The following is a 16,762-nucleotide window of genomic DNA, read 5'->3' on the forward strand; positions in this document are numbered from 1 at the left end:
CTATTCTCCTGATATGGTGCCCTCGGACTACAACCTCTTCCCCAACCAGAAAAAACTTTCTGGCTGGAAGGAAATTCTGTTCTGATATTGAAGTCATCTCATTAAACAATGCTTACTCTAAGAATTTAGAAGAAAGCTCTTAGAGAGAAGGAATGCAAGCATTGCCTCACAGCTGGACCAAGTGCATGCATTTGGAAGAAGATAACGTTGAAGAATAAAGCAATTATTAAACAGAATTTGGTTATTTTCCTTATTATGCCGAAAATTTTTCTACGCACCCTCTTATAATGACATCAGTCTATCGGACAAAAGAGACTTTTAATGTCCTTGTTCCTTTCAATTTTTAGAAGATACACTTTTATCTGCAACAAATTTTTAGAAATCGAAAAAATTCAAATCTGCAATACTCAGTTGATTTCGTTTGCTTTGTTTTATTTTTTCTAGTTTTAAATTCTTACCGATTTTTTCTGTTCTATCGTTTGATTTTATATGGATTTATATGAAAAAGGACAACTTGTCTTTTAAGAGGCAAAAGGTGCTGTCATAATTAGATTTTATTACATATGGGGATTAAAAGATTTGCTTTTTATTCAGTTTTCAAAACAAACATTCATATCTTTTAAATAGTTGCCCAAACGCATACTAATTAAATAAAAAAACAGCAATTCTAATTTAAAGCAATCAAACAGGATTTGCGCATTTTACAGGGGCCATAATTAAATAAAATTCAACGTAATCCAAAACGCGCGTTTTTCTGACGAATTAGTTCAAAATTACATTCGTAAATTGAAAATGTTAAATTTGATTTGTTTTTGGAATATATTAATCATTTTGGTTTGGAATTGTCTAACACAATATTCACATGCATTGTATCAATACATGTATATGCACGTAAAGCACATTGCAGCGATAATGACATTTAATGCCGTTGTAATTCATATACAACCAAAAATAAGAAGCCTCGCATAACAGAAGACAAAAAGAAAAGAGATTTAACATCCCTTCCTTCCCTCTACTTGAATAAAATATTTCTTTATTTGTAATTATTATTTGTACTTTTTCAATGCAGGCGAAGACATATATTTTAAAAACGCACACATAATCTCAGCTATTCAGAGTTTCATTCTATTATGCTTTTGTCGCTTCATTTCTAAATGATGAAGAAATTGATTTCTCGTAACACCAGGTAATTAAGTAGGAAGGATTTTGCCTCTCTTTGCACTATTATTGAAATATTGTGGAAACGTTTTTTAGTCAATATGCACAAATTCAGGTTAGATCAGTTATGTTAACGCCCCGTTTTAAAGCAACACTGAGGCTATTTTGGAAAGGACCTCGCCATTTTGAGCAGCGGTCAGATGACGAGGATGAAACCTGAATGATCATGTCTGCTCCTAACTTCCGCACAACTGCAGCTGGATGATTTCAGTTTCCAAAGGAATTATCGTGCACCAGACCTAATTTTTATTGTTCTTTTGTGGCATCGGGTCTCGAACCTGAAACCCTCTGGTTCTAACGCCGAGAACTTACTACGGGCCCCGCGACCTAACATTATTCACAACATTCTCAGCTTAAGAAAATGAGCTATTTTACTAAATGTTTTTTATATTTCTTTCTGAAAGCCTGTTGATGATCGAAACCCTAAATAAATATACGAATGAAATGCGGACGAAATTTCTTTTTAAGAAATTTCAAAATGACTATTTCAAATGTCCTCGGATCATTTTAAAGACACGTATGGTAGCGATTGAAGAATATATTGGATTGAATCTCTAATATAACGTTTTAATATACGATACTTTTAAAATACCAATTGATTGTTTCACTGCAAATATCTTCATGATATAACCTATTGAGCGATTTATTCATATTAAACATTTGTTCTCAAATATGTACTATTTTTTGTTGAAAATCACCAGTCTAATTGAAAAAATTTACCAGTTTTTTAACTTTAAAATATCTTTTGCCAAAATAGAAAATTTAAATTGTAAAATAATATTTCCTGAACATCTGCTAAAAAATAAGTATCAAATTTCACATTAATTCTCTGTGAGAAAAAAAAGCAGGAATTTGCGATAAATAAATATTTGTGAAGTGAGTTGAAAAGAATAAAATATGGCTTCATTATTTATATTTACGTTTAGCAATTCAGAATAAACGTTGTAGAGATTCTCGGTTAAAGAATGAAGGAGCTGACGTGTTTGGACTGTAATAAGCAGTTTGATCCTCAACATGGACATTGCTGCTTAAATAGCCGTTGGATGCTGAAAATTGGAGACGGAATCAACAGGATGCATAAAATTATGAATAGTCAAGACCTTGAGGGACAGGAATCCTTCTCTGTGCCTCGGCAGCAAATACCTCGTTTGCCATCGGTTTCTTCTGATATATTCAGCAGAAATCACGATTCTTACACAAATTCCAGTTTATCGCGACAAGTGACTAGCGAAACTGTTCAACACACTTCTTCCTGTTCGGAAAACTCTGTGAAGTACAACAAATGCTCCGTAACTGACTTCCAAGCAGTTCCTGGTCCTTCCCGATTGACCTTCAGTGAAAGCACAGGAAGTGTGTGTCAGAAAGAATTTCAATCCAAACCAAACCAAGCCGAGTCTATTAATGTAATACAGTCCGCAAGCAACGTTTGTGACAAAGTATTTAAACCAACAGATAGTTTTAGAAAGCGCATGCAAAACCAAGAGGGAGAAAAAGAACACAGATGTGACTTCTGTGGAAAATCGTTTCAGCGTAAGACAGATTTACAGAGACACACACGGGTTCATACAGGTGAGAAACCATTCATTTGCGCTGTTTGCGGGAATCGATATCAAAGAAAGAGTCATTTGACGAGACATAATATGATTAGCCACAATGGACCAAAATTTTCATGTGAAATTTGCGGAAAATTATATGCTCAAAAGCTTTATTTAAAGATGCATGCTCGCCAGCACGCAGATGAAAAACTATATGAATGCGACACCAGTGGGAAATAATTTTTACATCAAAAAAGCTTAAGAAAACATGACAAGTTACATGAACAAATGTAAAATAACAATCTATGAAGATATCGCTAGAAAAAGAAAAACTTTGTGGACACTTTTATCGAAATATACAATTTATTTATCTAACCTTTTTACACCACCAGTTTTCTTTGATTAATCTCCAAGACTCATTTAATTTTTTATTGACGTTTTAAAGTAGAGAATGTTTTACATTCCTATGCCTTTCTTCCTATGACGAATATGAATTCAAACTCGTTGAAATGTTTTATTGATTATTTTGCTCAATTCTGTGGAGTATTTTTTGGAATTGTTACAATTTCTTTATTAATTGAAAGCATATAAAAATAGGCATTTATCTACAAAAATAATGTAAATTTCTATATTAGAGTATCATTTGATATATCATTATTATTTTATACGAGTCCCCACAGACGGCTATTTGGTTTCCATTGAATATTGCTATATTTCATTTGAGTCATTTATAGAGTCATTTTATTTTATTTACTGACATTATAAAGATAAGGTTTTATATTTTATTGCAAATGATGAATATGAATTCTTAGTCATTAAAACATTTTATTGATTATATGTCTCAATTATTTGAATTATTCACATAGAATTGGGATTATATATGTATTTAACTTCAAGAATAATGTAGATTTGTATATTAGAATTTTTTCTACAGTCATCATTATTTTATACAAGTTACCTTAGAAGACTATCTGGTTTACTAGGATTTGATTTGATTTCAGATGATTTGTTTAGATATAACATAATGTCTATGATTCCTCTAACTGTCTGACATAAAAACAGTATTATTTTAATCGTTTTAATAGAGTTCTGTTCATTATATACATCAATCATTCGAATTTACCATTCTCATGAAATCACAGCGCTATCGAAATCGAAGAGAATGGTTTATCCATCTTCTTTTTCCGCTTGTCTTTAAAACTACATAGATATTAAAAATAATTCTTCAATAGTTTGAACAAATGAAAATCATGGGCTGCAATAATGGATGAATGAAAATTTGGTGGACATTCTGGTGAGCAATGTAATATAATTTTGGGAATAAAGAGAATTGAGCTGTTAAAAAATTTCCAAAATAAAGAAAAAAAAAGTTGCTTGACTATTAGATAAATATTCTGAAATAAATAAATCTTTAAAATTTTTGATAGTATAACATTCATTATTGTGTAATAATATTTTTGTGGTTGTCGCAGAAAAATGAAGATATTCAGCTTTCTTTTATTTTAATAAAATTTGAAAAAATATTCTTGAATTTTTTTATTCTTATCCTTCAAGGTATAAATATGAAAATCTTACAATCTAATCACACATATCTATTTGCATATTTGGTTTCAAAGTTACTTTTCATTCTCGGAATCGGGAACGTTTTGGGCATGCATCAGGATGCGCTTTTTTGCCAAAAATGTGACAGAAAAGATGAAAGGGGATGTTTACATTTTGAAATAGATTGAATTCATATTATTCACGGAATTAGAAGGCTCTTTTATCTGCTCGATACCCCTTTGTGAAATATAATTGTTGAAAAGTGCCAATACCGAGATTTTGAAACTCTTCAGAAGTTGGCATTTAAATGGTGTAGTTGTTCCCAAATTTATCCCAGTTGAAGTTTGTATAGACAAAATGATGATTTTAGAAGGAAAATAAAAAAATAAAAAAAGCGCTTTATTGAATTACCGACTTAAAATTATGCTGAGTTATTTAATAATTCCCCATATTATATAAATATATAGAAAATTAATATAATATAGAATATTTTACAAATTAGGAGTTACAAATTTATTATGCGCATCGTTTTTGCTTATGTTAAATTTGGTTATAAAAAAGGATGCGTTAGTAATCAGTACATTTGAGAAGTTAGCCTTTTAATTGTACTCTTGGTCTGTAATTTAAAAAAAACAGAAAATTTTTGTCCACAAACTGGCGATTTGAGAAAGGACTGAAGATTTTTTGCTTTACTCTCCTACTGAGAAACATAATAACTTCAAATTTTATTTTCATTATTAATATCCAAATATTACTTCACGGCAAGAATCTGACGCTTTTCGTTTTTTTTTCACCTGAAATTTGGTGATAAAAAGGATTTGTTTTTGAAATATTAAAATTTCGTGAAAATTACTGTTTTAATTTATATTCCTTGTTACTTCAACATTTCTCAAAAAAAAATTATTTCTAAATACTTTACATTTATATCCTTATATTTTTCTATTATTTAAGTAATTCCATGAAGAGAAATATTGCATCATATTCGATTTCAGTAAGACCTATTAGAATATCTTCTGTTGTGAAATTCTGCGCTCATAAAATTTCTTGATTGCGAGTTATTCTTAAATTTCCATGTATTTCAATCCACTAGTGAGTATGTAAAATGCGATTAAAACGTTATTTTAACTTTGGAGGGTTTTTTCTCATAAAATGACACGTTTATAAACCTTCGAAGTTTTAAATCATCTTTTGATTATGGATTTCACCGCAACAGTAATTTATTTTAATCCATCAGAATGATAAAATATCTTGACAAAAAAAAATGCAAACAAGGCAAAGTCCTCTTTAATTTTTTAAAAAATTAATAAATTCTGTTACAAATATAATTAAATATTGACTTCACAAACTGTATTATATGGGTATATTATTTGAAAAAGTAGAAACTAAGTCATCTTTAATTTTAAAAATAATAATAAATACTTTTTCAAACATAATTAAATATTGACTTGGCCGTACTGTGGCAAAAATAGGTTTTCTAAAGACTATTTTTATTTCACTGTAGTAAATTAAATTAATTTTTAGCAGAATAATGTGTAAGGTCTGCGATCTTTCTGTAAATTGCCTTATATAAAAGGTTTTAATTATAGAAAGTAAAGATACATCAATTTCACGTATCGTCGTTGGAATTGGCTTAATTCTTCCTTTTTTTGTACTTCATTCTTCATATAAATTTTGATCGTTATCTTTATACAGTTAATCTTGAATCTTTTAGTAAAATATTTGTGCATTATAGAAGTTTAAAAATGCATTTATTCAATTTTATTTTGACTATAATAAATTTATAGCTGGAGATTTGTATCAAGAAGTTTAATGATTTTGTATCATTCTTTATTCTTTTGAATTTTTTATCATATTTCGATCGTTCTTCTTGTTGTTACTTCATTAAACTTTTAATCATTAAGCATTTTCATTAAGTATTCTCATTCAGTGACATAAAATGTATGAAGTCATATACAATTTTCATCCATGAAATATTATGAAAAGAATATATTCTTTATCAACAGTTGTTTCAACTACGATCATCAGAAACAAACGACAATTTATTCTTCATGTTAACGTTATTTAAGTTATAAATACGAAATAAAAATTTTCAACTTCTCTAACCATTTATACTTGATTATAATTCGTGCATCTAAAAAACAGGTTAAAAGCAAAAGAAACGGCATTTTAAGATGTATTTGAGGATGCTATATCTATTCCTTATTGAAAAAAGTTATAAAATGTCCAGTGTATTTCAAAAAAAAAAAAAAATAGTATCAAATATTATGAATGAAAAGGGCGCTATTTTATACCACATTTCGAAACACACACGCAAAAAAAAACTTCATGATTAATACAAATTGTGAAAGTTGTGAAACCTGGTAGTTTTTTTGTCAAAGAAAGAAATAACAAATCTCAAAGCTAACGAATATCTTTCAGAGTTCTCGCTTTTACCCTATATTAAATATTATGGTTTATTAGAAGTAAAATATAAACCAATCTTTCATTTCAATTTCAAGAAAATCATTCGAATATATGGAATACAAATTTTTTCATTTAATTATTTATTATTTATCTTTTTAATATTAATCCAAACTTGGCTCTCCCAATCATAAGCAATTGTCAAAATTGGTGTCAATAGGCACTCTGTTAATTCTTTCGTCTTTTTCTTGTGTTAGCACTTCATTTCATCTCTGCATCTACTAAATCCTATACAGTATATGATTGTTATAGTGGCCCATGCCAAACCTTGAAATTTATATCATGAATTCGATATCACCCTGGATATTGTACGTGATTCCAGATTTTCTCCAAATTAATAAATTCTGTGCGTTACGCTTGTATTTAAAATCTTTATTTCCCAATGTCACGAGCTGTCTAGAATTAGTAAATTCATTTTGTTGAATCCACTATGAACTATCGTATTAAATTAACTATTTCTTGTATTTTTGAGTCAATATTGGTTAATAATCTTCAAATTAAGACGAAAAACATGTCTGAATTAGAACAAAACAATTATATGATATTTTAAGACAATCCAAAACATGACATGCTAATTTGGAAAATTTGAAAGAAAAATCAAGGGAATGCTCGAAAAATATTTTATAAATTGTAATATTTGAAAAATTTTGACATTTAATTGATCAGAAATGGGAATGGTAATACATTTGAATATTAAACAGCCGATATCAAATATTTGAAAGATGGTTCAATACGATTAAATCCTTTTCTTATTGCCAATAATATACACAGTGTTTTTCATTGTTCTAAAACCTTGGCAATGCCATTAAGATATCATAATATTGTTTGTAGGCATATCATGCTAATAAGATTAAGGGCTGTGACTTTAATGTCTTCTACAAACTTATTTAACTTCTTAATTAGACAGCACATCCTATTAGGTACATTTATTGTTATTCCAGTCACAATAGTGACATAAAAGAGGATTGTGATTAGTTGGCTTGTATTTGGGGACACATGCCATTTGGGGTTTTTGGGGACACATGCCATATAATGATAATCAAAAAAAAAGTTTACAACTGCTTGATTTGCAGTTTCGTAGTACTTCAATAGCAACATATATACTGTGAGATTTAAAAGGATGAATGATAATTAATTTGGAAGGATTTTCCATTTCTTTTTACACGGGTTCCAATAATCTGGATTACATCTATCTTTGAACAGTATCTGGATATAAATTCTTGAACCGCATTCATAATCTCGAATATTCAGAGATTCACCCTCTCTTGCATTTGTGATTTCATTTCTGAATGTAGAAAAAACTGAATTGAAGATCTATAAAATAAAGTGCTTTATATTTCATCAGCATATTAAAATGAAGTTTTTATAATATTTTGTAATAATTCTTTCCTAAAATAACGTCTAAAATCTAAACCCTAAGGAAATATGCAAATTAAATGCGAATAAAATCAATGCCAAAGCAAATTAAAAATGGTTAGTTCCAAATGCCCTAGGGTATTTTTTAAGACCAGTCTTGATCGCCATTAAAGAAAATAATCATTTGAATCTTTAGGATATAATTAAAATATGCTATATTTTTATAACATCAATTCCATTTTTCACAGCAAATATTTTTTCAAACATTAGCTGGAGCGATTTATTAATTGTAAAATTATTTCTCAATAGTTTTTTTAGTATGTTAATAATCATTTTTTTAACTCAGAAAATTTATCGATATTGATATCTTAAATTATCTATTGCAAAAAAATTGAAAATTTAAATTACTAGATTAGACTTTTTAAATATATGCCAAATAATCCGCCAAAAACGAATTTGAAGTGAATTGAAAGGAAAAGAATAAGAATCGCTTATTCATATTTAAAAATGAAACATAAAAACTAAAGAGGGTCTCGGTGATAAAATGGAAGAGCTCAGGTGTTTGAACTGCAACAAACCGTTTGACACTCAACAAGGACATGTCTGCTTAAATAACCCTTGGATGCTGGGAAATCAAATATTGCAGGATATTGAGGATGAACTACTCCTTCATGAAAATGAGTTTATCTCTTTGGATAGCGAGCAGTTACCTGAGTTATCGTCTGTCTGTTCTGAAATATTCAACAGAATATCTGATCCTTACACTGATCCCGGTGTATCGAAAGAAGAGACGTTCGGGACTGATCAACAAATCGGTTCAAGACCAGTTTCACTAGCATTACCGGAATTATCATCGGTCTGTAATGAAATATTCAATAGAAGTCCTGATCACTGCTCTGATTCCAGTTTATCGAAACAAGTGACTTCTGGGGCTAATCAAGAAATCGGTTCCAACCCAGTTTCATTTTCGGAAAAATCTGAGACTTTCGATAAATGCACTGTAAATGCCGTCAATGTAGTTCCTGGTCCTTCCCGATTACTCTTGAATGAAAGCGAAGAAAGTTTGTGCCAGGAAGAATTTCAACCTATACCATACCATGCAGTGTCTACTAAAGTAAAGCAGTGGACATGCAGCGTTTGCCGAAAGGTATACAAAGACAAATATCGTTTGAAAAGCCATATGCAATTCCACGGAGGAGAAAAAAAACACAGGTGTGAATTTTGTGGAAAATTGTTTCATCAAAAGAGTGATTTACAGAAACACGTCAGGTTGCATACGGGAGAGAAACCATTTTCTTGTGATGTTTGCGGGAAACGATTCAGAATAAGCCCTTTTTTAAAATCGCATATGCTGTCCCATGATGGAAAGAAACAATACAGATGTGGCATTTGTGGTAAATCATACGTACATAAGAGTTCTTTAAATACGCATGTTCGTAGCCATAGGGATGAGAAACTATTCGCTTGCGACCTTTGCTGGAAAGGATACAAACAAAAAGGTCATTTGACGAGACATTATAGGATTAGTCATATAGGAAACAAATTTTCATGTCAAATTTGTGGAAAGTTATATACAGAAATGCATTCTTTGAAGAGACATGCTTGCAAGCATGAACAGTAGAAATGTGATATCTGTGGAAAAAATTTTTTGTATAAAACAAGTCTGTAAATACACGAAAAGATTCATCAACTTAAGTAAAAGAAGAATCTATAAAAATATCGTTAGTAGGCCGAGCATCAAACAAAGAAGAAAAGCATTGCGGACGTTTTTATTAAAATATACAATTTATTTGTCTAATATTTTTATTACGCCAATTTTATTTGAATATCCACCAAGTGTCAATTTAGTTTTTATTGGCATTTTAAAGAAGAGAAAGTTTTATATTTTATTGCCTTGACGAATATGAATTCAAACTCATTGAAATGTTTTATTGAATATTTGAGTCCATTCCTTGGAGTATTTATTTTGAATTGTTTCGAATTAGATATGAATTTAAAAAAACAGATAAGAATTTGCATTAAATCTCCATTGAACTTCAAGATTAATGTAGATTTGTACATTAGAATATCATCTAATATATCGTTATGTTATACGATTCACCTCAGGCGACTTTCTGACTTGCTTTGGGTATGATTGTATTTGATTTCAGATGAATTTTTTTCATATAATTGAATGGCTATGATTCCTCTAAATTCTTTAACATTAAAGTGTGTTATTTGAAGTATTTTTGTTAAGTTTTGTTCATTATGTGCATGAATTATTCAATTTAGGCAATTCTCATGACATGAAAGCGCGATTGAAAACTCAAATGTGTCAAACACTTAAGCAGAGATATTTCATGTTTTAATTCAATCACATAGTATACATTAATACATATATAACGGTCATCCTGGATGTAATAACAAAATTATATTTCTTACTCAACTTAGCGCTTACTTTAAATATTCAATGATGATCTCTTACAATCCCAACAAATGATACATTATTCTTCACATTTACATTTCTTTAATTTTGGATATGAAATATATAAATCTTTAAAATTCTTAGTAATTTATTCCTGATAATAATAGGGGCATCTCATAATCAAGGAAATAGTGACAGCATGACCCTTTTTCTCAATTGGTAAGTAAAATTGTGTGCAATGATAATCTATGTTCTTAAGTGGTTACTAAGCAAATGTATGATCGGATATCCTTTCAGATTACTCACAAAACATCCCTGGGATTAGTTTTATTAATTTCCCCTTTTTTAATCAATACTAAGTTACAATTTTCGAACTGACCTCGGAAATCAGAATTGCGGTCAGATGATAAGCATGACTCTAGAGCTGGCACCCCAGTGTCAAAATTTTTACACCACAACAGCGGTGTACATGTTTGACCCATACGGATTTAACGTGCATCAGATCAGCAGACACGGTGGAATCGGCGCTCGTGCTTGAAACCTTCCGGTTCCGAAGCCGAGATCTTACCACCAATCCACCACGGCCCGAGAATAACCTGTCAAGATAATGATTGCAAAAGAAATTAAAATTCTAACTTTTTTCCTTTTTCATCTGTTAACCATTTAAATACATGAATTAGCGAGTTTTTGCCGATTTCCTTTTTAGAAAGAAATAACATGTTAAGCATTTTCTGGATTGAATTATTGACTGCAGTTTTAATTATCCGTTAAATAACAGCCTATTTAATTTTACTTTAATGAAAATTGCGTCTAAAGGCTAGCAATTTATGAATTTATAAAATTTTAAAATTAATCTTGCGTTAGATGTAATATTTGAATGAACAACTTTTTTCATCTGAAAATAATTTTATTTCTGATTTTAAAAGAAATAAAAACGCAGATTAAGTAGCGAAATAAAAAATTAAGGAACTAAAATAATGCTTTCATGTCTTTTAGACAAAAGCTGTAAGTATTGTAGCAAACCAAGAACTAAATGGATTAAGAATGAGCAAAAGACATTCTTTTTGTTTTGCATTTCTAAAATTTTGAATAAATAAGCTTTTTTTTCAAGTTAAAATTTTACGCTTCATCTGATTACAAATTACTCTTCATTAGAAACAGTATTTTGTACGAAGAATAAATAGGAAATAGAAAAATAATAAAGAAATTATTGAATGGAAATATTGTGAAATAATATCCTGCTTGTATCCCGGAATTTATATCACATCCTTCCTTTTTTCAATTTTTGCTTTAAGTAACTGAAATAACTTTGTCCGGAATTTTCTTCTTTTCAACTCATTAGTCGGGAGAACCTCATATCTATGCAGGTTTAAGTAAACGATTAAATTCCAGTCAAATTAATTTTTACATATCATACTACGCATTTAAGGAAATGCTTCCTTACATTAAGTAGCCAGTAAGACTATGTCCAATTATTAAAAATTTTACGAAGTAAAACATTAAAAAAAAATCAATCTCCGTGCATATAGAAATGCTTTGCATTATAATTTTTTGAAATAGTAAAGCTTTTAGTATTTATCTTTAGTCAAATGGATAAAAAAAAATTAAAACTATTTTGTTTCTTTATTTAGTTTTATGTAAATTTTCTGAAATATTAGCTTTATTATAAAATATAAATTTGCAATAAGATGTTTTTATAAGCAGGTACGTAATCATAAGATAAAGAAAAAGAGAAATTGTTTTCTGCAATAGAAAATAAATGGATTTGGATTATTGAATTCTGGGGTATTATTGAAATTTTGGTTTCCTTAAAGAGATTCATGCAAAAGTTTTATGATTTGGATGGCACATGTATCGTTTCAGTGTCATTCCATTTAAATAGATAAGCTGATCTATTGTACGGGATAGTTTCTAATTTGTGGTACAAGTATGAATAGAATGTAAAAGACAAAGATTCGAATAATATTCACATGAGAAACCGAAGTCATAATCCATTTCAATTGTCATAAATTCTGGATTTCCCAATTGAATATAAATGCAGGTAGGTATTTAGCTTCTAGCTTCCATTCTAGTCTTACTGAAAAATTATCTCAAAGTTTTAGCAAAAAGAGAGAAAGAGTTTTTCTATCAAAATACATATTTCAATTACCCATGATATTTTAAAAAATAATTTATTTTATTAAACATAAAGAAATTTTCAAAATATATACGATTCAATACAATTCGTCGTAATTCCAAATACCCGTCTTATTAAGGAGACCTATTCCAAAATCATTGTTCTTCACTATGAAATGTTACAATTTGTTTTTGGAATATATTATCATTTTGTTATGGAATTTGACTGACACAATATGTCTATACATTATAAACTATACGCATTGTATGGTTGTTCATATATTATATACTGACAGAAAATTTGATTCCATATTATAATTCAACAACTCCGCATTCATTTACTCCGAAAATTAGCAAGCTTCGCATGGAGAAAGATCGTATAAAAAAAATTAATTTCCCTTCCTTCTCTCTGCTGTTACAAAATACTGCCTTATTTGGGCAGAACATTTTCTTTTGCGTTTTCTCAATACAGGCTACGGATATTTATTCTTGAAGAGCATTCACAATCTTGCCTATTCAGAGTTTCAGTCTATCTTGCTTTTGATGTTTCATATTTCAGTGATGAAGGCGTGCTGCCCTTTTTTTTTTGGCTCTGAAAATCCTGATAGGTATGTTCGCAATACATCTGGAATGTGTTAAAGAAATGCTTGATGTACTTATTAGATGCATTTTGTGTATTATTTTCAAGACTTCCAAAGGAGCAGAAACATTTCTCTAATCATCTGTACGCATGCTATTTCTCTTTCTAATTGAAGATCTGATTTTTATTATAAAAATTGTATTCGAAATTAGTATTTTTGTCTTCCAAGCCTCTTCTGAACTCTTGAATGCACAAATTATTACAATTGATAATAGCTGACTAATAGCCATGATTCCGAAATATATCCGCTTTCAATTAGTGTTTTAAAATGAAAAATTTTCGGTTCTTTTTTTACTTTGTGGATAAATTTAACATTATCTTGACGGTATTTTTTCTTATAAGATATTATTTATCAAATAATTTAATGTATCTTATTTAGAATATTTGTTTACAGTTATATTAAGAGATAACTGCAGATACGAAATTATTCTCGCGGCCGGACACATGGTGTAAAATTAACTTCATTGTTATTTTTTTATTTTTGTCTTGGCATTGGAATTTCTTTTAAAGATCATGTAGATACCAAAAATATTAAATATATTAATATTAAAAATATTAAATGTTATAATATTAACAATATTAAATGTTATAATATTAAATGTTGGAAAGATGTAATAAGAAAAAGCAAAGGAATCTTTTAATGAGTATTTACTTCTTTTAGATATCACAGAATTGCACTAATATTAAAAACTGTTAGAATTCAGCAATCTAAAGTAAAGAATTCAATATTTTAAAATATTATTTTAAGAATGTTTCTTTAATCTATTTGCCTTATTCAAATTAAAACAGTTTCAGAGAAATGGAGTTAATGACTCCACAAATAGCAAGAAAAACTCTGAAGCAGAATAACTCTATTATGCGCACGTGTTCACACTTAGACCAACAAAATGCTGAAAGAACAACTTTAAGGTACAGAAGAGATGAAAGTATTCAAGGACAAAATGCCAAGTGATAATAAGAACTAATGAAGAAAGTGGAGTCATTTTGACTCCCGTTACGGGTTAATACATTAGAAAATTTTATTTTTCGTTTAACTATTAATAGAAAATTCCACATTTCTTTCTTTTGTATTATAATTTTATCACAAGAAATGATTTTACGGCTGTTACCAAAAAAAAAAAAAAAAAAAAACTGTAAAAAAAGAAATATTTTACAATATTTTGTAATATTTTTCCTAAAATAATATTTTTTATTTAAATTCTAAAATTTCGAATGTAAATGAAAAAATGAAAAAAATTTCTTATCAAATACGAACGAAAATCATTTTGAAAGAAATTATAAAAAGGTTAAAATGGTTAGTTCCAAATGTCCTAGGGAATTTTTAAGAAACGTCTTGGTGGTCATTGAAGAATATTCATTCGGTTCTTTAAAATATAATTTGAATATATGTTAGTATTAAAATTTAAATTCTGGGTATCACTGCCAATATTTTCTTCAAACTGTGGCTGGAAAGATTTAGTTTTTTTAATACGTTAAAATTATTATTAGTCTAACTGAGAAAATTTGATATCGATGCAGTAGATAATTTAAGATATCGATGTTGATATCTTAAATTATCTACTGCAATAAATCGAAAATTCAAATTGTAAAAATATATTTTCTAAATAAATGCTAAAAAATCAAACTTAAATACTTATTAAATTTCAAGTTACAACTCTGACAGAAAAATATTAAGATATTTGCGTTAAAGAATTTTTTTTTATGGAGTGAATTGAAAAGAAAATAATACGAATCCCTTATTTATCTTTGACAACGAAACGTAAAAATTGAAGGTAGTTTCGGTTAAAGAATGAAAGAGCTGAGGTGTTTGAACTGCAATGAACCGTTTGACCGTCAACAAGGACATCTCTCCTTAAAAGCCGTTGGATGCAGGGATGTGCGGATGAAAACAAAATATTGCAGGATATTGAGGGTTGAGTAGACCTTGAGGGATAGGAGTTTATCACTTTGGCTAACGAATAATTAACTGAATTATCATTGGTTTGTAGTGAAATATTCAACAGAATTTCTCATCCTTACACCGATTTTCAGGTTATCGAAGAAAGTGATTTTTAGAGCTGATCAATATAACAGTTGAACTCCTCTGTCATTTTCGGAAAATTCTGAGACTTTCGATTAATGCTCCGTAAGTGACGTCCATGGAGTTCCTGGTCTTACTCGATATCTTATTTATGGAGTAGAAGTGGAGGGATTTCTGCTGCCAATGAGCAGTTCCCAGGGTATCATCGGTCTCTACAGAAATATTCAATAGAAATCACGATTCATACACTTATTTTAATTTATATCAAGAAGTGACTTTTGGGACACATCAACAGACCCAGTACGGAAAACTCTGTGACGTACAACTTATGCTCCGTAAGCGATATCCATACAGTTTCTGTTCCTTGACGATTGCTCTTCAATAAAAGCAATGAAAATGCGTTCCAGGAAGAATTTCAAATGAAACAATACCATTCAGTGCCTAAGAATGTGAAAGGGTGGACATTGATTACCAAAAAGTAGTCGAAAAAATGCCAAATTTTAAAAGGCATATGCATTCTATGGATGAGAAAACAAACACAGATGTGACGTTGGTAAAAAATCGTTTCTCAAAAAATTTAATTTAATGAGGCACGTTTGGAAGCATACCTGTGAAAAATCATTCTATTGTGTTGTTGCAGGCTGCGATTCAGGAAAAACAATAGTTTAACACGGCATATCCAAATCCATGGAGGAGAGAACCATAGAAATATGGTATTTGTGGAAAATCATTTATACGGAAGTTTTCTATAAAGAGGCATGCAACAAGCCACACTGATGAGAAATCATTCACTTGAAATGTTTGCTGGAAATGATAGATACGAAAATATAATTTGAAGAGACATTTGAATAGCTACAAAGAAACAAAATTTCCATATCAAGTCCGTGGAAAATCATTTACCTGATTGCATTCTTTAAAGATGCATGCTCGCAAACGCACAGGCGACAAACAATGCGAATGCGACATTTGCGAAAGGAAATTCTCGCATAAATCAAATTTGCAAAGACATGAGATGATTCATAAATGAAAGAAGAATCTAAGCAAATATCATTAATGGAATCGTTCGAATGATATTCGTTTCGATCATTCGAAACACGGCCCATTGCGGAAATTTTATAGAAATATGTGCTATATATATTTATCTCGCCTCTTCGCTCCACCAGAGGTATGAGATTAAACTGCGAGACTCCTTTAATTTTTTATTGACATTAAGGAAGAGAATGTTTTATATTTTGTTGCGTGTGACGAGAAAGAATTCGAAGTCATTGAGATCTGTTATTGATTATTTGAATGACAGTAGTTTTGTTGTAATTACTTAGAAATGTTATTTTTTATTCTGCATGTTTTTGAAAAGAGATAAAAATTTTCATTCAACTTCAAGAATAATGTAGATTTGTATATTAGAATGCCGTCTAAATTCATCTTTATTTTAGACAAGCTATCTTAGACGGCTATCTGATTTGCATTGAATA

General features: G+C 29.6%; 2 protein-coding genes across 2 annotated transcripts; both read left to right on the plus strand.

Annotated features, from left to right (window-relative positions):
* Nucleotides 1-2,183: 2,183 nt before the first annotated feature.
* Nucleotides 2,184-2,993, plus strand: LOC129971956 (zinc finger protein 624-like). The gene has a single exon (XM_056085936.1). The coding sequence runs from the start codon at nt 2,184-2,186 to the stop codon at nt 2,991-2,993; it is 810 nt and encodes a 269-aa protein (XP_055941911.1).
* A 5,662-nt stretch (nt 2,994-8,655) lies between these two features.
* On the plus strand, nt 8,656-10,234 carry LOC129971957 (zinc finger protein 2-like). Its single transcript, XM_056085937.1, has one exon. The coding sequence runs from the start codon at nt 8,656-8,658 to the stop codon at nt 9,730-9,732; it is 1,077 nt and encodes a 358-aa protein (XP_055941912.1). The 3' UTR covers nt 9,733-10,234.
* Nucleotides 10,235-16,762: the final 6,528 nt, after the last annotated feature.

The sequence above is a fragment of the Argiope bruennichi genome, chromosome 6 (genome assembly GCF_947563725.1).
Source record: "Argiope bruennichi chromosome 6, qqArgBrue1.1, whole genome shotgun sequence".
NCBI classification, from domain to species: domain Eukaryota; kingdom Metazoa; phylum Arthropoda; class Arachnida; order Araneae; family Araneidae; genus Argiope; species Argiope bruennichi.